The following is a 23458-nucleotide window of genomic DNA, read 5'->3' on the forward strand; positions in this document are numbered from 1 at the left end:
ACAAGACTTTCCCTTAACAAACCCATGCTGTGTCTGAATTATTGCTGCAGTCTTGTCTAGATGATCCTGCAATGCATCTTTAACCAGTGACTCCATTATTTTACCTGGAACAGAAGTTAAACTAACTGGTCTGTAATTACTCTTGTCACCCTTCGATCCCCCTTTGTGAATTGGGGATACATTTGCACATCTCCAGTCCGTGGGGACCTCCCCTGAATCCAAGGATGCTCTCATAATTATGGCTAAGGGTTTGCTTAGTTGCTTTTCCGCCTCCTTTAATATAACTGGATAGATCCCATCCACCCCAGGTGCTTTTCTTATGTTTAACTTCAACAATTTCTCCTCCACTTTGCTTTCAGTTATTACAAAATCATTAAGTATCCTGCTACAATTTGATAACCTTCTGCCATTTTAAAACCTTAATAATTCCTCATGTGTGAATGTAGATGCAAAATACTCATTCAGTTTGTTTGCTGTCTGAGCAGGATCATCAACAGTCGAACCATCGATGTGGACCAATCAGATTCATCCCCTTCCTTTTAGAGTTTATATAAGTAAAGAAATCCTTGCTGTTTTTCTTAGCATCTTTTGCCAAGGATTTCTCATAATCTGCCTTCGCCTGCCTAACCTCCTTTACGACCTGATTACAGACTAGCTTATATCTGCCATAGGCTTCTGAGTCGCTTGATAATTTATGTGCAACCCATGCAAAACAACTCTTAGATAATGACGAAACCCTTGGCAGCAGAATCAAACTAACACCAGACGATATCTCCACCGCCCTCAGACTGCTTAACAGGCGGTGTAATCATGTCTAATGACTCCATTTACCAACAAGTCCACGGCACAGCCATGGGTTCCCCAGTTAGTTCGGTCACAGCAAACATCGCAATGGAACAATTAGAGGGTCGTGCATTTACAAACATACCAGATCCTATTGCCTTTTGGTGTCGCTATGTGGACGATGTGTTCGTAGTTATTCCCAGAAATTCAGGTGACCGAATCTTGGATCACCTCAATTCTCTGTCACTTTTCATAAAATTCACGATCGAGCTAGAATCGGACAACACCATACCACACTTAGACACTCTTGTCCGGCGCGAGGGCATGTGCTTGAAGACAACGCTAAAGTCAAGGCGGATCTTACAAGGTGTGGCTATCCCATCAATGCCCTTGACAGGTGTGACTTACAGACATGCGACCAACAGAAACATTCAAGGTGATGACTCAGCCATGAGCGCCTTTATCCCATACTACCCAAACCTATCACAACAGGTTTGTAGAATTTTAAAATCACATGGGATAAAATGCGTACAACTCCCAGGCAGAAAATTACGATCCCTCATCTCTAAGGTAAAAACACCTGTCTCCCACCCTACTACAAAGCGGATTGGTCTACCACATCTCTTGCCGTGACTGCACTAGCTGCTACATCGGGGAAACTGGGAGACTGCTTGTAAAAACGCCTTTCCGAACACTGCTTAGCGGATGTGGAGCACTCAGCTATTGCCAAACACATTTGGGCCACCCACCATGACATTGACCCACACCACGATGTCGTGAATGTGGATAAGTCCCGCCATTATCGGCGACACGCCTGGTTGGAGTCATTAAACATCAAATGCTCCAATACCTCAGTGAACAGGAACAGTGATTGTCAAGTCCACATACATCACAGCCACAGGCTTCAACATCCAACAATTAATCACGCACTTCACGTACAAGATTGGCAGTACACGCCCTCATGCTCCATTCTAACTGTCAGTTTAACTGAAGAAGCTTGACTAAACAACTGAAAGCTTTTATTTGTATGTATCTAATCTAATATATGTATATTTCCTATTATTAAACTTGTCACAATCTATATTTTTGTATCCTTTTCACTCTGAGCAACTGTAATTTAATAATAATAAAGTAAATAGGAATGAAGGGAAGTTTCTGAAAATATATTTGTTTTTTATATGATTGAAGATTTTAGTGTGAAGGGCAACTCATTTCACCATAATACCGTAACATAAAATCCCACAGAATTCCAGTTATTGGTATTATTGTGAATGTAATAAGATCGAGTTACCGTTTATAATAGATTGCGTTAACAGAAAAGCCCAATAAACCGGAAAGTGCAAGTTTATTTTATTGTTTTATGGTAGTATGTTTTAGAAAAATATCACAAAAGGTGTTCAAAATTGATTCTTATAATGGAACATATGATAGTGATGAAAGTGTAGTGCAATTTCCATTATAAAAATGACCTTTTATAGAGATAAATAGCTTAGCTATATAGTGAAAATTTCAACTTCCGAGGTCTTGGAATGAATAACCAAAAAAAAACAATGTGTTATTGGGTCGATAACATTACAATATTTTCACAATACCTTCATTTATTCCTATGGGATGCAAAATATGTTTCTACGATTTTTTTTTAAGTTTTCATCGGCCGGCAAAAACTTACGTAAAGCCGAATTTCCATAAGTCAGGAAGTGACTGTATATAAAATGTTGAATAGCATAACAAGGAAGTGGAAGCAAAAGCAGAAAAATGGAAAAGGAGGAAGTAGTCTAGTGCAGTCAAAGGCAGCAAATGCCGAACCTATGGCCGACCGGGCTAGCCAGGTGGGTAAAGTGCCTGCCTGGTAACCCAAAGGTTGCGGGTTCGATTCCCACCTCGGGCTTGGATCAAAGTACTGCAAAAACCTTGGGAGGTGCATTATGGCCCCAGAAGCCTATGCGGCAACAACTACCAAAAAAAAAAAAAAAAATACTGAACCTATGCAGAGCAAGGACAATAAAGTTGGGGCTGGGAATGAGGGAGATAGAGAGTGATAGAAGGGGAAAATATATATATATACAGTAAAAAGTAAAGTGCAGCCATTATCAACCCACTGCAGGATGGAAGCCTCCTCAACAATTCATGTTGAGGGAAATGGACCATAATCTGCCACGCTGGTCCAGTGCGGGTTGGCAGATCGACTGTATTCAGCAGTCAGGGGCCTGAACCCCGGTCTACTCAAAGGGTGTGTGCTACCGCACTCCCGCTCCTGCCCACTTGGCTACGGAGGCAGTAAACCCCCGCTATTCGCAGGGGTTACATTCCTGAGAAATGTCGCGAATACTGAGTTATGGCTCCCATAGTAATAAAGGGGTTCCGTTCCAAAGTATGAAATATATAAGAAAAACTAGTCTAAAATTTTGTCTATGTATGTATTATATGTACCTTCGTAATATGACTATGTACATAGAGTACATAGTGAAATGCAAGCATATGGCATCGAAATGAAAATAAGAAACAATTTAATATTAAATGTAATATTTATTAGAAATTTCAAACAAATCTTTCAAACCAGCGCCTTTGCCTAAAAAACTTATCCCGCCAGTGCTATCACCAGTGTTGATAAAGGAGTTTTGCTTTTTCACGAATGATGAGTGAACTTAACGGAATTTTATTTTGAGTTCGGTCTTCTATCCACAAATTTAAAGCTTTTCCATTTTTTCTAATTTAATATCAGAGTTACAGAGCAAATTTTTGAAGCAATTAGCGAGTTTTCACGGACACTACGGTGGATTTTTTCTTCCGATTTTTTGATTGACTGTACTGTTGACTCATTGATTTTATAATGTATTGCCACTGAGGAGACACTTTCACCATTAGAAATTGTCTAACTCAATTTTATTCGCTAATGTCATCACCTTCTTTGATCTTTTCACATTTCCCTTGTTATTCATAGCCATATTTTTGTACGGGTTAGAAAGAACTTGTCCACAATAAAGTCACTTTCTTCCGTTAACACACTCGAAAAAGTCTGTTTTACACTGCAAAACGATAGATTTATCACTTTTGTATGCATATCAATTTATAAATTTATTCAATTTGTAAGCATATAAATTAAAAGCAAATGAAGAAACCTCCCATGACAAGCGCATAACACATACTGAATGAACAAGGATTAGCGAGAAACATCCACGCCCGCGATTTTGTCACCCCTCACCCACTGAGCGCTGTTTTGACCGGGAAAGATAATTTTAGCCACGCCCATTTTTTTTTTTTATGGTGGAAAATATTCACGGCGCTTTAAAATTCACATTTTTTTTTTTTAGGTTTCATTTTATATTAAATCAGCGATTGTGAATACGCGAAACCGCGAACACAGATACCGCGAATAGCAGGGGTTTTCTGTATATATATTTATTTATTTATTTATGTTTGGGTGGGAGGCATTAAGGCCTAACTGTACTGTCTGGCAATTTAGTGTGCTAGCAGATGTTGGTTTGCCTATAGATTTTTGTTAAAAAAATTTAAATGAAATTGTTAAAGAAATATTAAAAGTATTTTTAAATGAGTTTGAAATGAATATAAAAGGTTAGAGGAAATGGGAACTTATTAAAGAATAAACATTAGTGAAGGAGGAGGGGGAAAAATTACAGTTGTTGACATGGACAACCCTCCGCCATTTCCTCAGGGGCTTTGAGCAGACAGATAGCCATATTAAATGAATGTATCATGCATACCTGTTTCTGTAGTCCCTTTTACTGGATTCTCTATCATGTTTAGTTTTAGGTATCCTAATTATAATATTACTGAAAATTACATTAATTTAATTTTAGGTTGGTATTATCAGCAAACTGGGATTGGAACCCAAAGCCCAACAGGTATGCATCAGTATAAAGTACTTAGGTATTTACCTGCAGTCATTATTATAGATGGTGGTCAGTATAAGAAAGACTGTGAAACAGTCCAAGTGCTGATTTATAGATGGCTGGGGCACCATCTGGTCTATTTTAGATGTCTGGTGGTAATTATAATAAATTAATTAATATATTTATTTAGGTCTGATTGTTCCTGATTTGTGGGTATTAAAATTTGTAATAGTTCATTATGATAAGGGGTAAATACATATGGAATAAATTATTTTAATACAACTTTAAACTAAATTTTACTATATTAATTCTGATTTGTACTGTTATCCACTGGACAAGGACTGATATAACCTTTCTACAGCATAACAGCCAACTTATGCCCAGCAGGATAACTATATACATATTTACATCCTCCCATAGTAGTAATTTTTATCCTTACGGTGCATTGGAATTTATTTTGACTATTAACTGGTGGGGCGGGGGGATGGATCTTATTGTGTAAACGCGATATAGTTTTGATGACAATTATATAATTATCCAGTAAAATATGCTAGGAAATAGTCCGCTTAGGTTATTATGTTACTAAAGCAGGGGGAGCTGGTAGACAGTTTATTCCAGCCAGGGTGAGCCTGAGAACTATTTTTATTATGTTTAAGTTTTAGGATTTGATGCAATGCTAGGTGGTTAAAAGTGAGAATTAGCAAATGGCACAATTTAGTAAAATTTGAAGAATTTGTTTTTTTTTTTTTTTTTTTTTTTTTTTTATGAAAACCCCAAACACGAAAGGTATCAAAACCTGTACTTAATACTGTGCATGGGTTGAAGGAGAAGTATAGGGGGGAGAAGCCGGAAACTTTGCTCTACAGACTAAACATGGGTTTAATATAAGAGTGTAAAAGTATTATTTTACATTCTTATTTTTTTTTTTTTTTTTTTGTTGTTGGCGCATCGGCTTCTGTGGCCATATTGCACCTCCTAAGGTTTTTGCATTTTCTACTCTGATCCAAGCCCGAGGCGGGATTCGAACCCGCGACCCGGTTGCCAGGCAGGCACTTTGCCCACCCGGCTAGCCCGGTCGGCATTATATTAAATAGAATGCAAGCAAATGGTATAAGGCAAGGGAATGAAACGAGGAAAGGGAAGGGTTGAAAGTGTAGATAAAAAGGGCTAAGACAGAGAGAGAGAGAGAGAGAGAGAGAGAGAGAGAGAGAGAGGGGTAAAGGACAGTAGAAACGTTCATATCGCCCTCATATTACACTAATAGTTTTACGAACAAGAAAAAAGGCAGAGGAAAAGATATCATAGGATACTTGGGCGAGCTGGGATCGTAAAGTCTAGTCCTTTTAGAAAGGGCCCTGACAGAGAGAGAGGCTAATATCAGATACTTTTGATGCAAGAATTTTGTAAAAAGCTGAAAATATATAAACAAAAATAATTACGAAGTAGTTACTTGAAAATAGTGTACAAAATAGATACATGGAATTTCCAAGTAATGTGCAGTAAATAGTTAAGGCAGGTAAAAACAGCAGGAAAATATCCAGTTGGGATATAAAACTATAGTTGGATTGTCCGTATAACTATCGATTATTTATCAAACATTTGATAGTAGGGATAAGGATGTCATAATCTCATTGTACAAGGCCATTGTGAGACCACACTTGGAATACTGTGTTCAAGTAGTAGTAGTGGCATGTGATGCAAGAAAGCAAATGTATGAGCTTATGCAGCATCAGCCAAAAAAAAAAAAAAATCACACCATTCCCTCCAAATGCCTGTCCAGTTCCTCCTTAAATTTATTTAACCTATTAACTTCCACAACGACAGATGGAAGTTTGTTCCAGCAATTAACCACCTGCTGGCTAAAGGCAAATTTCCGCACATCTATTCTACATCTGTCTTTTCTTAATTTGAATTTATACCCCCTTAGGTTCGTAATCTGAACAAGTGGAAGGATCCCATCAGAATTCAGCATGCTCAACCCATTCAAGGCCTTATACACCTCAATCAGATCACTGCGCAGGTGCCTAGTCTCCAGCCACTACAATCTCTCTTGGTAAGAGGATCCCTTCATTCCCCTCACCAATCTTGTTGCCCTTCTCTGTACACGCTCAAGCAAATCTACATCCTTCCTAAAATGAGGCCTCCAGACATGTATGCAGTACTCAAGGCGTGGCCTGACCACTGCCTTATACAGAGGGACAATCACCTCCTTTTCCCTCCTAGCAAAATTCCTATATATCATTGACAAAACCCCATGACCTGCCCTGGCAGCCTGTCTGCATTGCTCAGAAAACTTCATATCTGACTGCACAATTACTCCCAGGTCTTTCATTTTCTACCACCTTAAGTGTAGTACCACAGTTGGTACGTTTCTCTGGGGTTACTTCTACCCGTATGCAGTACTTTGCATTTGTCAAGGGTAAGCTTCAGTTGCCACTTAGCCCATAGCACACTGCCATTATTGTCATTAACAACCGTGCCAACCTTTGTATCATCTGCAAACTTCGACACTAAGCCTGATATACCTTCATCAATATCATTGATAAATATACAAAACAACACTGGACCCAACACCAAGCCCTGTGGGACTCCACTAATAACATTAGTCCACGAAGAGCAGCACCCATTGATTACCACCCTCTTTCTTCTCCCACCCAACCATCCTTTTATTCATTGTAGCAACTTACCCTTAATACCATTCTTCTCCAATTTGTACAATAGTCTTCCATGCGAAACAGTGTCAAAAGCTTTCCTGAAATCCAAATATATAATATCAAAATTATTTTTTGCATCGAGTTCCTTTGTAACCACATCATAATATCCTATCAAATTTGTCAGACAAGACTTTCCCTTAACAAACCCATGCTAAAGTATGCAGACCGTACCTAAAGAAAGACATCGAGCTTCTTGAAAGCTCGATGTCTTTCTTTAGTTAGATCTCAGCAGAAGGGCATCCATACAAGAGACTTCAAATATGTGGGTTGCAGAGCTTGGATACTCGGCACCTTAGAGGAGACTTGGGGTGTTTAAGGCTCTGAGAGGCATAAGTAAAATGAATGGGGATGAAATTTTCAAGGTTATAAATGATTCTAGAACTAGGGGTCATAAATTCAAGTTACAGAGGGGTGGGGAGATGTTTAGACTGGGTTGCAGGAAGTTTTATTTTATCCAGTGAGTTATAAATTACTGGAATAAGTTACCTACATGGGTGGTAGAGGCTGACAGTTTGGGGAAATTCGAAGGTCAGCTGGCTAGTCCCATGTAGTGGAAGTGGGAAATGCATAGATTGTCTATTTCCTTTTATTTTATTAATTATTTGTGTTTTTAAATTTCTTCTTCTTATTATTTTTTTATTTTTTCTGGTGTAGCGTAAGCCATAGACTTCCTCGCACCAAGTGGCGATTACTAATACTAGTATTAGTATTACTGATACTAATACTAACTGGGCGCCTCTGTAGCCATGTGGGAAGGAGCAGCAGTGCGTAGCACACGCTTCTTGATTAGACCGGGTTCGAGCCTGTCACCACCAAATACGGAGGATGCGGAAAGGTCAGGGAATGACCACCGCATATCCCGGAGCAGTATGGCCTTAGTTGCTAATGCTCCTAAAAACCTAATAACTAACTGATGCTAAAGTGGAAAAACATTAGAAAGAATGCTTGTAACTCGCAATAATATGTAGTGAAATGCGGACTTAAAAGAAAACTATAAAAAGAGGATAGAATTAGTGACCTCTATAGTCACTTTTGGTATAATATTTGTGTAAAGATACACAAGTGAAATGAAGGAAAGGAGAAAGTAACATATAGTGCAAATAGATAGCTGAAAGATATACTCAGTATGGCTAGATTCTGTAGACGAAAAAGTTGAAAATATTTGGAAAATTAGAATAGAATAGGATAGTCCAAAAATGGAATAATGATACATATTTCATATAAGTAATTGAGTATAGGAGTGACAAGTCTAGTAGATCCCAAAGCAATAAAATTGCTATTAAAGGTATTTAAATAAGATCATGTAGGCTGAATGCAGGCCAAGATTAATTGACTGAAGTTCAAATGGTAGGGTTATGTATCAGAAGCTTTGGAGACTGTATAAGGAAAGCCTTACTACACTATATAAATTTTTTTTTTAAAAATCCAAGATAGAATGTTTACAAAATTGGAAGTGGACAATTATAGATGGCTATATGATAACTGTAGACAATTCCAGTTGTAACAATGAATAAATCCAATGGTGACTGAGGAAAAGAATAGTAGAGAAATAAGATGATAACATGTCGTCATATTATCACCATGAAATCCTTTCGAACATCAAAATGTTCGAAAGAGCTAACTGATATTCAAAGGGAAGGGTAGTATATGACTCATAGTGATGTGCTGGAGACTATTAGATGACATATTCAAATCAGTAAAAATATTGGTAGATCCAAGAAATAAAATACTATGTAGGATGAACAAGGTGACAATAAATTCTTAAGAGAAGCATGCAGTGGAATTTAATGTACGAGTCCTAATGAGAGGCCGGTTTTGTATGTGGCAGTATTCTCATTTGGTCAATTTTGTAATTATTTATCTCTTATTATATATATATATATATATATATATATATATATATATATATATATATATATATATATATAAAAAAAATAAAAAAAAAATATATATATATATATATATATTTTTTTTTTTTGTTACCTTCTATCACTCTCTACCTCTCTCTTTTTTTCCCCCCTTACTTTATATATACAGGGTGATTCACTACCAGTGCGACAAACTTGCAGGAGGTGTAGGGGGCACAAAGACAAATCGGAATCACATAGCATTGCAGGATTCGAAATGCCTTCGTCATGCGGTAGAGGACGTTGAACGGGTGGTCGCGTGAACAGTGATGCCGCTGGAAGTCAGCATTTGTGAACCCGTTCCCGAGGCAGTAGGATGGACAAGTATTCAAACGTTGAACTGGCTGACATGCACCTCATGTATGGAGCTGCGGACTGTAGTGGCACATCGCTCTGCGCTTGTACCAGGAACATTTCCCGCACAGGCATGCCCCTCATCATACGATTTTCGCATGTGTGCACAGAAGGTTACGTGAGACTGGTTGTTTCACGAGCGGTACCATGAATCGAGAGCGAACAACGAGGACGCCAGACAATGAGGAGAATGTCCTACGTCTTGCAGAAGGCAATCTGATTCAGGGAGCTGTATCTGTATCCATAGAGAATTGGACACATGTTTATATGAACTTTTTACTCTGAATAATCAATACTATAATCTCCCAAAATATTTACTATTCCTACTGAATCACCCAGTATATGCACCTGTTCTTACTCCTAGTTACCCGAACATATCCCATGTATTTACTTGTTTCATGGTGGCTTTCAGCAGTCCTTGAAATCCCTGGCACCTTTCTTTCTAGGCTGCTGTTTATTCCAACTGAGGTGAATCACTTTCACCAGCTATTCTTAATCTCTGTATCCCATCAAGCTAGCAGTTTTCCAAGCTATTTAAAACTGCCTCAGTGGCATTAACAAATATTCTTGTAGCCTTTCTATTTTAGTGTTTCCCATCCCTGTAAGAACAGTCTCCTGTTAACAAGCACAGACCATGCTGAGAAAAATTTTACCCCAAGAATATGAAAATTCTACCTCATTTTAAGTAGGGGAAGGTCCTTGAATGTTAATTTGAAAGCAAATTCAAATAAAGCTTATCACATTCTTTGAAGTATCTTATTAAACTATTTTGTAGGATCCTGCTGCCAGTGGTGCTTCTGTACATCGTAAAAAGGGTAAGCGAAAATCACGTGAAGATAAAAGCCAGAAAAGGCAGAATGGCGATGATGGACAACATAGTCCACAGCAAGAGTCAGATCAAGAATGTGCAATTCCTGAAAAGGTAAATCTTTCATTGGAGTAATTTAAATAAGTTATTTTAATACACACAATTTTAATTATTTTTACTTGCTTATTGATTATTATAGTGATTTTTGTGTATTTTAATGTATAGGGTGTTTAATGGCCATAAAATCATTAACTGATGGGAATTATTTTAATTTCTAAAAGTTCTGATATGTATTATCTGAACTTTGTATTATCCATCTTCTCTGACAAAATTATAATTTTCACACACTGCAAATGTTAGAGATGTGTTTTGACTGCATGGAACAGAACAAGTTTAAAAACGTGTTCCCTTGCCCCTTCTTTATATTTACCTGTCTGCTTTCAGGAGGAAAGTTCCCAAGTGATATCTGTATATCAAATTCTTGATGTGTGTGTTATGACAATCCCCAGCTATGTTAAATATTGTGTTGTTTTTATTAACTGAAAAATGAACAGTAAACAATAAATAGCTTGCTGGTTTATCTTGCTTAGAGAAAAAAAATTAAAAGTTTTTATCTAGTCATTTAAACTGCATTACAATTACTACTCATTACTAAAAGTACAAAGATTATTTTATCACTTTTTATGCCCAGAGTAATGCCATCATGACTAGTTCTTAAGAGCTTTCTTTTCTTTCTCTCTTCGTGTTCTATTTACTGTGTATCTCCCCTGACAATGTAGTTGACTCAACGTTTGTTACTTATTTGGGCAGGTCTAGATAGAAATGCCATTGGAGTCTGAAAAAATTCTTAAAGGTCTTTTCAGATGAGTTTGCGATTAGCCATCTCAAGCAGGTAGACTAACCCCCCCCCCATTATTCCAGATTTTTCAGCTTGTGCAAAATGTAAATAAATCCCTGAATATGCATATATAGGCATAATTCACAATAAAAACCACATGAACTGGAACACTGTGATTAGAGTGGTTGATACACCAAACACCCTCAAAAAAAAGAATCCAAAGGTCAGAGTACTCACAATATTTTTAAAAAGTCTGACTTTTAAATTCTTATGTTTCCACTTGAAAGTTATTTCCTATTTCTGGTTTTCACTAAGCTGTGATAATGTGCTCTACCTGCTACCTCATGTTTTCATAATAATAAAGCCTCATCATTACATCATCTTTAGAACTTTTTCCACATTTAAAGAAAGTTTAAAATGAATGAACTTTTCCAAACAAGTGGTATTTTTCTTGTCATCTAAGAAAACAGCTTTAGATTGATGTGTCACCCTGCTTTTCTGGTTACCCACTGTGTAAATGGAATTTCATAGGGCAGAAATTGCTTTAAAGAATTATAGATTGTATAGCAAAGTGCAGTTGGTAGAGCCCTTAGTATTTTAAAACCTTGGATTGCTAATAAAATTTGTGTCAAATTGATGAGATGGTTCTGAAAACTATCAATGTATTTTTGTTTTTTTTATTTATGCAAACTATCAATCTAAAATTTTATGTACCCAATATGTGTAGTGTCCTCCATTTCTTTTGAGCAGTGCATACCCATTGCTTATGAGTCTTGTTTGTGTTTTATTGATTTCTGATTCCTTTGACAAGACAGATCATTAGGATGTCTTGTGTTTTCCAGTTATCTCATTTCTTGCAAAGTGAGATATTCCCTGTATGCATGGTGTTTTCGGTATAATCTTGAGTTGTCTTGCTTTTAATATATTGAGGAAAGGATATTACATGGAATCATCTGACTTTTACCGTACAGTATCTATGGCTGGATAAATTTTTAAATATTCACATACTGATGATTGGATAGTTAATCTTGAAGAATTAAATTTAAGGAGATAGTCTAGTACTTACAGATGGTTACAATATCCCCATCTACCCATTACACTCACTAACCCTCTAAACATTTTTGGATCATCTGTGGAATCCTGTTATCAGACCAATGGGGTGGGAGGGGAACAAACTAAATACAACCAGATTACACTATTAATGATAGGATTGTAAAGCCAAAATCCCACTGGCTAGGAGTACTAAATTCTGTATAAAACTATTAATAGTGGATGTGTGATCATAAATTAAATGTAAACCAATGAATATACTTAAAGCTTTTAGTGATTAAATTATAGTTCCTACATTTACATCAGACAAGCTAGTGGAATTCCAGAGTTAATGTTATTAATATGTTGATTACCATGACTAGTATAATTATTTGATTTGTTTAGTCCTCTTACCCTTTGACCTGATGGCATGATTCCATGGAAAGACGTATCCTGTTATTTGTGCTTCAACACTACCACAAGTGTTTCCCCTTCTCTTAATGTGAACTGCTGAAAAGTGATGTCCGTTTATTTATTCTACCATTTTGTATGAAAAAAATAGTTTCCAGCACCTCTCAATATAACTGAGGATAAAGAAATAATATTTTGTAGAGTTCTTGCCAATTTCAGTGTGAGAACCTATAAGATGCTATTATGAAAGAAGCAAAAATTTATTCATAGTGGTCATTGGTTGGGAACTGACAAGAGCACAAAGGAGTAACAAATATAACAATTTATCCCAAATCTTGTCAGAGAATAATATTCAACTGAATGAAGAAAATACTGAATTTAGATCTCTTTGTGGTGCAGTCTTGGAAATGCTCTTGACAGCCAAGTCTGAATAGCAGTGCTATTGATATAAACAAAACTTTGATTGAGCATCTGCAGAATTGCAAAGTCTGGTACAGTATCTTTCTTGAAAGCAATCATAATCAACTTATGTCTAACAGACAATCCAAACTAAAATCTATGACAGAAATATGTTAGATTTTTAAAAGCATACTGTACTGGTGGAAACCTATGACTATATTTTAATATAAAATGTGCATTTTGTCAGTGAAATTTAATTTCCAGTGCAGTACAGGCTTTAAAAAACTGCCTGTGTTTTTTCCAAAAAATCTATTTTCCTCTTGCCTACAGATATCTAATCTGGTTTTTTGAAAATGGGTAGCTCTGTATTTCTTTATTAGCTGCACATTTGAATTATTCTGTTGTAGTGAACCATGATTCCAAAAGGGGATGTCTGTTCTTTCTTTGAAATGGGCATTTGAAGAATTGTGAAGCTTCGTGCCTAATCAGTTGAATAACTAGCTATTAAAATTTTGGTGATGTTTGCTAGTGTACATGCGTGAGTGAGTGAGTGAGTGAGTTTAAAAGGATGCAAAGTGATAGAGCTCAAAATGGTTTTATTTTTATTCAAAAGCATCAAAAGAGATTATGTTCAGTTTGGTTTGTTGGCTTTTCTTTATGTCCTCAACAAATTGAAATCTCTTTCCTTTGAGAGCACTTTATCTTGGGAAAGAGGAAGAAATTTGCTGGTACTAGATCAGGGAGTAGGGTGAATGGTTGATATATACCAGGTGTGGCTAACCCATGGCACAAATACAAATTTTTTGGCCACGCAGAAATCATCAGCGCATTTCAAAAAAAAATTTCAAAGTACATGCAGTGATTTGTTTAAAGTCAAAATTGTGGCATGTGATTTAGCTAATTTTGTGTTCTAGGTACACAAGGATAGTTTTTTTTTAAAAGATTTCACCAATTTTGGCACACACCCTTAAAAAGGTTTGCCATGACATTGTATAGATTATACAATGCCATGTTTGGTCAGAAAAGTCAAGTGCAGAATGGGTGAGAGGGAATTGTGCAACAAGAACCAGCAATTAATTTCCTTATTTCATATCCAGCTCATCAGCCATCAATTCAATCTGAGGACCAAATGATAATTTCATACCACTATTTCCAGAACTTTTGCAACTCTGTCCTCATTTCAACAGGTTGATGGACATCCATTTCCAGGATGCACAAGTGAGACACTTGCCATGGGTGTTGCTAGATGCACTACTACATATATATGCGTGTTAAGATATGATATGAATTAGGTGCCATGACAAGGTTTTGCCTCAGGTGCCAGTGCTGTTTCTTCCCACTTCTAAAGTCATGTGAACATCCTCATGTTCATGAAAAACCACTTATATCATTAAAACAAACTAGTACAACTTAGTGTTTCATCATAAACAGCATTTAAGCTTATAAAAAAGATGGGTATATTGGGTTTTTAGTTTTGGTACTCTTCCCCCACCCCTCCATATGGTGTGAATTTGAATTTTCAGATTTTAAGGTATAGAAGCCTTGACTTCAATATTGGTCTTTTGATTTTGCATTGCAGTCCATTCTGCTGCCACCTTTATCACTCATAATGATGCCTGTTGATGTCAAAAATGTTTTCTACACTAAAGATAAATCAATATTTGTTGCTATGATTTTTTTTGCAATGTTTTCTGCAGTGTCTGAGGACACCCTTACCTTGTGCATTAAAATGTCTTATATATTGGCTGCAGTTTGCATTGCATGAAGAAGGCCAAGTATTCAAAAAGCAAGGCAATTTTTTTTTCAAATCTGTTTTTCATTCTTGATTCATTTGATGTCATAGCCTCGGGTGGCTTGATCACATTCCTTATTTTGAGGAGGTATAAAAATGTCCATTTTTCCTGTATCAGTCATAATCTATTTTATTTCTTGCATATTAATTTTAAAACTAATGCGAATCAACTAAATCATCGTCAGTAAGCTTTCTGTTAAATGAGTGGCTTGATCAACAGTCTCCAATTGTATACTACATTAGAATAGTGTTTTTTTTTTTTTTTTTTTGTTTTTTTTTTTTATACCTTGAATAATCGGTTAATCTGTTTAATCATGTCCTGTCTTATTATTGCATTATGATGGTGATAAAAAACATTGTTAAAAACTCATTAGGAATTATTACTATATATAATAAACCACTCTTATACCATGTGGAGTTACTAATATATTTTATTTAAGCATTAGCCTAAATTAATATACATTGGGTAACGGTTCAGGTATCTTGCCGATACCCATCATCAGACCAGCACGGTCTGATGATGAACCCAAATCCTCTTTTCAGGTTCACAGACCTGAAGCAAATGGGTGCGACCGATTTGCTTCATACGTAACAGTTCTGGTTCCTGGTGGGAGGGAAGATTCTGCTGGATTCAAGAGTTTTCAGACCTTGTGAAACATTACCCAGTGTATATTAATTTAGGCTAATGCTTAAATAAAATATATTAGTAACTCCACGTGGTATAAGAATGGTTTGTGATATATATTAATAATTCGTAATGAATAACAACTGCATAACGTCCTTCCCAAACTATATATATGGTTAAAAACTTTAATTTTTTTTTTTTTTTTTTTTTTTTTTTATAACTGGTAGACCATTTCTGATAACAGTAAGAGTCATAAACACAAATTATCAGCAGGATCGTTGTTGATTTGAAATACCATTTACAGCAACTTCTTTATTGCTTTTTCAAATTGATTAATTGGAATCATATTTTACATAATAGCAAAAATAGCAACCAAACTTGTTACAAGCTTACGCTACCACTCATTAGATGTGTTTTTTTAATGAAAACAGAATACCTCTTCATGTGACTTAATTTACAATATCATAAAGAAAGCTGAATCATGTTAGTTGTAAATCCCCCCCCCCCTTTTTTTTTTGTCCCGAATTTGAAGCTATTCAGTACTAATCAGTCAAAAAAAATGTATCCTTTATTTCAAAGGTTATTAAAGCCCCCTATTCTTTAATCTTTTTCACAACATTCTGCATTACTGATTTGTATTACTAATTATTGTTAATTCAGTGCATTCAAAAATAATATTTAGAAAACAAGCTACAAAATACTTTGTTGATAATAAATTAAATTTATTTAGTATATGCTGGTTCATTATAATTCAGTACAATCATATTTAAAAGTCAGTATGTGTAAAAACTAAAAGTAGCAATAAACCAGTTAAATTTCCAAAATTAATAAGCCAGATAAACTTATTCCAAAGTGCATAAAATGTATGAAAATAAAGGCTGTTGTTAACTTATTCATATTTCTGTATAGTGGTATATAACTCATCTTATAAATACATAAAAAATATGTAAAGGAAGCAAGCTGTAAGTATTATGTTTTAGTCTTTGAATTTCAGTAACATTTTTGGCTTTTGTATCTTAGCAGACAAATGGGGTGAATGAAGTGGAAGGGGATGATGGTGACTGGTCAGTTGATACCGATGCAGATGCTGTAGCTAAAAGAATGGAGTCACTCACTACTGGAGTCAAAAGTCTTATGTTGAATGATGACCTTGAAAAAAGTCAGCAGGAACGACTGGATATCTTTTATTCTTTTGTGAAGGTAAACATTTAAAAAATTACATATTCCTTGTCTTCGATACACCAAGTTATTGATCTCATTATAAAAATTATGCTGAATTAAGAAATTGATTGTTTTCTGTTATTTTAAATTGTGTAGATTTTTACTATCTGATATACCTTTAATGTTTTTCTTTATATATTTTATTTTATTTATTGATCACCACTTTTTTATAATTAACTATTTATCTAAAATTACTGCAGAGTTGAACAGGTATTTTGCAAATGTTTTTTACCATTGAAACTATTGGTACTGTGAGGTATAGTGAAACTGAGTTGAATGGCTCTATAATAAGTTATACAGAGGTGTAACTAACCAGAGAAGTGCCCCATCTGAAAAGCTGCCAGACCGAGAATGCATAAGCCCCAGGAGTGGATGGTGTATATCCAGTTTTACCAAAAAAGGCAGCAAGTGACTGCGTCCAACTTTTAATAGCATTAGTGAGATAATTTGAGATCATGGACTGGAGAAGGGGGTGAGCAGTTATAGACCAGTGAGGTTGACTTTTGTTGTTGGGAAGATTATGGAATCTTTGGTTAAATTCACAATACAGGACCATCTCAATGAGAATGGTATTCTAAATGGGTTTCAGAACACTTGTAGAGGGGAGAGCTTGCCTGACAAATTCATGTAAATTACTATGATTATGTTAAAAAGCACTTGGATTTAAGAAAAAGCTTTTGTTTTATTTATGGATTTTAGTAAAGCTTTCTGATACAGTTTCTAATGAGAGTTCATTATATAAATTACAGCAGGTCAAGCAGTCAAATTTCAAATGCTTTTGATCATGTTTGGCATAAAGGTGTCTTAAATAAGCTTCCATCTTATGGTTTGCCAACTGTTTTTTGTCATTGGGTATCCAGTTTTCTCTCTGACTGCTCACTTCAAGTACATGGCTCTCTATTGTCTGAATTTTGCTCTTGTATATTAATGTCTCTCTTCTATTGACGACCGGAAATCCTATCCATAATTTCATACATTACTTTTCTTCCAAACAGTTGTTCACTCTGTACAAATCTCAAATCCGCCCTACTGTGGAATATTGTTCCCATATCTGCTTGTTGTTATTTGGTTTTTAGGAGCATTAGCAACTAAGGCCATATTGCTCCGGGGATTATTATTATTATTACTACTAGCCATATAGTGGAAGGAAGCCTGAGGCTTATGCTGCACCAGCCAAAAAAAAAAAAATTTCCCAAGTTACCCTGAGTGAGAGAGAGAGAAGTAGAAGGGAATCACCAAGAAGGAGAAGAATGATGATATCCAGCTCAGGACCCTGGGTGTGCCATGCCCATACTCACTAGATGTGAGCCCCTGGGGGTTCACACATCTGATTGCAACTCTTTAAATATAACTTCTTAACATGTTTGAATTGTTCATGTTTTCACTAAAATATGTGCACAATTCATTGCAACAATGGTACAGAATAATAAAATAATTCTTACCATATTAGAACCAGTAGGGCAATTAGAAGTAGGGATATCTTGTGGTAAGTCCCCACTGCCACCCTGATCTCTTGTTACTATAGTCATAGCAGTTGCCCTTCCCTAATGGCGATGGCTTCTCTTCAGACAGTCTGCTAAACACAGACCCTTAGATTTACCATTAATGCAGATTCCTTTAATGTTTGTGCGGGGGTCATTCTCTGACCTTTCCATATTTGGTGGTCGTGGGCTTGAACCCCGGTCTAATCAAGAAGCGTGTGCTATGCACTGCTGCTCCTACCCACCTGGCTATGAGGCGCCTCCCATATCTGCAGCAGTGCCCCCAAAACCTCTCTCAAGCTTCTAGATTCCATTCAAAAAAGGGCAGTTACATTAATTAATGACTCATCTCTAATGTCTATCTCAGACATTCTGTTTCTGCCTTTTCTATAGCTACTTCCATAGACGAAATATCTTCTATCAACTTCTTAACCTTCAACCCTTGCACGGTACTAAGTACTATAGGTTCTAATACCATTCGTGTTTGGTGCTTTTGTAAAAGAAAAAACAAAAAAGGGTAATTCTTGGGTTACTCTATTATGACAGTTGCATTTTATGATAACTATGGTATCATATGTGCCAAATGTTTATTTGCATATTTTGTCATAGAAATTATCATCCTCTGAGATTGTGCTGATCACACAGGAATGTGTTCTCCGATAGAGAAAAAGCAAAAAAAGAAGGGAAAAAAAAAACAATTGTGGAAGAACAAAAACAACAGTCATCATTAGTGAAACTTCATGAACAGGGACAGAACAGGAAGTGATGGCTCTCAAAAATGACCCATTTTTGATTAATACAGGAGACAGTGATATAAAGCTATATCCCATTGTGTTGACCTTTTGTAATAAAAAAAAATAATTAAAAAAAAGCAGCTGTTTCAAATAACGTTGCTGGATTTTGTGTAATGTATAAATAAATATCAAATCTGTAAAATAACAAAACAGCTTTTAGTTTTACAAAAGCCCTCATATTACTATTCATGTGGTATGCATACCACATAAATACCTCTCTCTCTCCCCCCTCCCCTCTTTGTGTGTGCACGCGCGTGCACAACTGATTTTGGAATTTTTTTATATACTCGATGAATTATTGGTTGCATTTAAAAGAAACTATGAATAAATTAAGTATTAATGACTTGTTTCAGACTGACATAAAATCAGTCTCTGGGTTGCAATTAACAAACATCATTTTGTCACAGGATGTTAATTAAAGAGGAAAAAGGAAGAAATCATTTAGCAGTTAGATATCTTAAATCTACATATATATTTATTTTTTGTCATATTAGAAACGCAAAGAAGGCAAAATCTTGGAGTCATCTCATAAAGACATAGTTAGTGAAGCAGAACGCTTAGATGTTAAAGATAAAGCACCATTGTTGTTGTGTGAACTTCTCTTTGATGACAGCATTATTCAGCAAATCAAAACTTTTCGTTTACTTTTCCTTCGAGTAAGTAGTAAACTAAGTAAATAGTCAAATTATAATTAATGATTCGTAATTATGACTATCAGTTATATAAGAGTTATTTTTAGAAGAAATTCTTTTGAACAACTTTTATTGTATACTTAGCTTTCAGGGAGAACTGTTTAAACTTTGAAGGATAATTTTGTGTTGTTGTGAACTGTACTGTGATAAAAGATTGAGTAGACTTAGACCTTGCACAAAAATCTCAGTCAGCTTCTACTCCTGTATTGTTACCTCTTACTGTTCTGCATGTAAAAATACTAGATATTAAGTACAGGGTGATTTTGCATTCAACTCTAAACAATATTAAATTAAAATTGTGGTGAGAATATTAATTCATTCCCATATAATTTTTTTTATAGTTGACCATGGCAGAAAAATTTTTTAATGTGAATAAAAAGCGCTATTTAAATGAAACAGTCAAAAGACAAGCAAAAGCAGAAACAGAAAATATGACAGTTATTTAAACTTTGAATTCAAATGCACAATAGTGGACAATGAAGAACATCCTCAACATGTTATCTGCTTCAAGGTGTTGGCTGCAGAAAGCATGCTTCCCAACAGATTGAGACGACACTTAGAAAGTGTTCACAGCAATTTGATAGATAAACCTCTCATATTGCAAGGAATGAATGCACAAAAAAAATATTTTTGAAGCAATTTAGCGTCTCCAAAAAAGCTCTTCTAGCATCATACGATTGCAGAAGAGCTTATTTTACCGGCAGCAATCGATGTGGTTTCTATAGTGTTTGGAGAATCTGAAGCTAAACACCTTAAATGTGCCATTGTCAGATGACATTATCAGTCGCCGAATACAAGATATAAATGAACAATTAATTGAAAAATTAAAAGGCAATGAATTCAGCATTCAGCTGGATAAAGCAACTGATAGCCACAATGAAGCCCATCTAATATATTAGGTACAGTTTATAGATGGAGATAAATTTGTTGAAGACCTATTGTTCTGCAAAAATATTAATCACGTTACGAAAGCTCAGGATTTGTGTGAAATCCTAGATACTTTCATGGCTGAAAACAAAATTGACTGGACCAAATGTGTTGGCGTTTGTACAGGTGGTGGGCATTCCATGTCAGGTTATCAGAGTGAACTCCAAGCACTTATACGTAAGAAAGCACCTAATCCAATGTGGACACCGTATTATTCACAGAAAAGTACTTGCATCTCAATATCTGAGCCCCACTCTAAACAAAGTTCTACAAACAGTAATCAAAATAGTGAACTTTATTAAAACATCCACAGAAGACTCATTGTTTTAAAAATATGTGTATTGACATGGGGGCTGAGTATACTTCTTTACTATGTTTTTGGTAACTCTCGCTGGCTTTCTCGTGGCAATGTCTTATCATGCATATATGAATTGAGAATGGAGCTCCATTCATATCTTCTCACTGCAGTGCTGAAGACTGTAAACAATGATTTTGTTTCTAAGCTAGCTTATCTTTGCGATATTTTGATAAATTAAATTCACTTAATTTATCTCTTCAAGGAAATGACACCAATATTCTACAGCTGTCAGACAAAGTTTTAGCCTTTAAAAGGAAACTAGAACTTTGGAATGAAAAATAAAAGAAGAATGGAAAAATGATTGCTTTCCACTTCTACATCAGTTTTTACAACAAAATAAAGTTCATTTTAATGAAGAATTTAAAATCAGTAATTGTTGAGCATTTAACTCCATACACACTTCAAGAAATATTTTACAGAAAATTTTGAAGCATACATATGGATTAGAGATCCCTTCAATATAAAGTCCCCATCAAATTTATCTACTGTTGAAGAAGAACAATTTATTAACCTCACACCAAAAGCAAAGTTTTTGTCATTATATTTATATGAATTTTGGTGTTTAGCAAAACATAAATACCCAGAATGTAGCAATAAAGCTTTGCAAATACTAGTGCCATTTTCAAGTTCTTACCTTTGTGAAGTTGGATTTTCGACATTGGCAGTCATTAAATATAAGTACAGATCAAAATTAAATGTTGAAAAAGAAATACATGTCACCATTTTGAAAATGATGCCTGTGTCTGATGAATTATGCAACAAACATGTTAATGTTTTTTAAGAATAAAATAATATCCCAATTATTATTTTATGTATTAATAATTAATGTATTAACATATTAAAACATCTATAATTGTGCAATTTAAGAAATTGCACAATTATAGATGTTTTACTTCAAGGGAAGCACTGGGAAAATTTTACAGTTCAGGAGAGGTGTGGGCTCAGAAAGGTTGAGAACCGCTGGTATAGAGGCATGCTGTCATCTCTCAACTGTGTGTTTACTAGTTATAGTAGCTGTTTATATTTATGATAGGAAATATGAGCTATGAGACAATGTAGGGCCTTACACCAGCCGAATTGAAAACTTCCTTGTATTTTCATTACAGAAGTTGTTGAAATTGAATCAAATAACAACATATTCAGTGCATTACCATTAATATCCAGACACCAGCATATCTACAAGTAACCTTTATTTTAGAGATAAACTAGTGATGTGAAACTTGTAGCATTAATTTCCATGGGTTTTTTCCCACCAGTTTTTGGTAAATACCCCCAATAATTCTGTTACTAAGCCTTTAAAGAAGCTCTGTTTTTTGGACAGTTTCTCCTCACATGCACCCAACAGTCCATTTCAATGCAGAGGTTCTCTGTACGATTGAGGTCAGGGCTAGCCATCCAACTTTTCAGTGTTTGTCTTGAAACAAGTCAGTCACAACATGAGTAGTATGAAATGGAGCATTGTTCTGTTGATAAAGATATGAGCCTTCCCCCATATGCTGCCACACTGTAATTAATGCATTACTGCTCAGAATGGCTAGAGAGACCTTAGCATTCATGATTTTGTCTAAAACAAACAACAATTCCAGGCCAAACTACTAAAAACAGCACAAGAGCATTAAGCAGTGCTGCCAAACTTCCTTGTTGTGTAGATAAAGTCCAGTAGGTAGCTTTCTCTGGGCACCCACCACACCCAGGAATGATGGTCAGACTAGTAGGCCTTATAACAAGCTGGATGGTATGTGGCATTAGTTAGGATGATCAGTGGCTTGTAGATGGCTGCATGACCGTGGTAACCCATATCATTGTGTCCTGCACAGCACACTGTACCGATGCTGACATGGGCTCCCAGTGAGACAATTGGGATACATGTGTTCTCCAATAATATCAACCTGTGTTCTAAGTGGATGATTTTTGGTAGGGCTCTCCTATCACATTCTCTCACTGTAGCAGGTTTTCTGGGTCATATCCTGATTGTTTCAGCACCAGGCTACTTCCATTTGCACATCACCAATCATTGACCTAGAGATTAATATCCAGACACCAGCATATCTACAAGTAACCTTTATTTTAGAGATAAACTAGTGACGTGAAACTTGTAGCATTAATTTCCATGGAACACTTTCCACCAGTTTTTGGTAAATGCCTGTTGAATTGTAACGTACAGACCTAATGTTTATATGATACCTTATTATCATTCTTTGCTGGAAGTCTTGACTGTATCAGTTGTGGCATCTTGCATTCACAGTCTTACTGTTTCCTTTAAGGGCTGCTAGCATATTTATAGTTATCTTATATGTGGTGCTTAGGTAGGATGTGAATTATCACTGCAGAGATGTCCAGATATTAATTGTATGGCAGTATGTGGTAGCATATTAATGGTAGGGCAGTGTATAAAGATAGGAGTTAAGTAATAACAAATACTTATTTATAATGATTTTTTTTATATGAAATTTTTGTTTTAATTTTATTTTTGA

The 23458-nt window shown here is 35.6% G+C and overlaps 1 protein-coding gene across 2 annotated transcripts in view; it reads left to right on the forward strand.

Annotated features, from left to right (window-relative positions):
- LOC150084901 (eukaryotic translation initiation factor 5-like) overlaps window positions 1-23458 on the forward strand; it is a 148523-nt gene that overhangs the window by 105518 nt on the left and 19547 nt on the right. For both annotated transcript variants that reach the window (XM_090375626.1, XM_090375625.1), the window contains exons 9-11: window positions 10385-10531; window positions 16532-16711; window positions 19502-19663. In XM_090375626.1, coding sequence (XP_090231752.1) covers window positions 10385-10531; window positions 16532-16711; window positions 19502-19663 — 489 coding nt within the window. The remainder of the gene's footprint in view (window positions 1-10384; window positions 10532-16531; window positions 16712-19501; window positions 19664-23458) is intronic.

Source organism: Mastigoproctus giganteus, chromosome 6, assembly GCF_048544385.1.
Source record: "Mastigoproctus giganteus isolate SK-2022 chromosome 6, ASM4854438v1, whole genome shotgun sequence".
Taxonomy (NCBI): Eukaryota; Metazoa; Arthropoda; class Arachnida; order Uropygi; family Thelyphonidae; genus Mastigoproctus; species Mastigoproctus giganteus.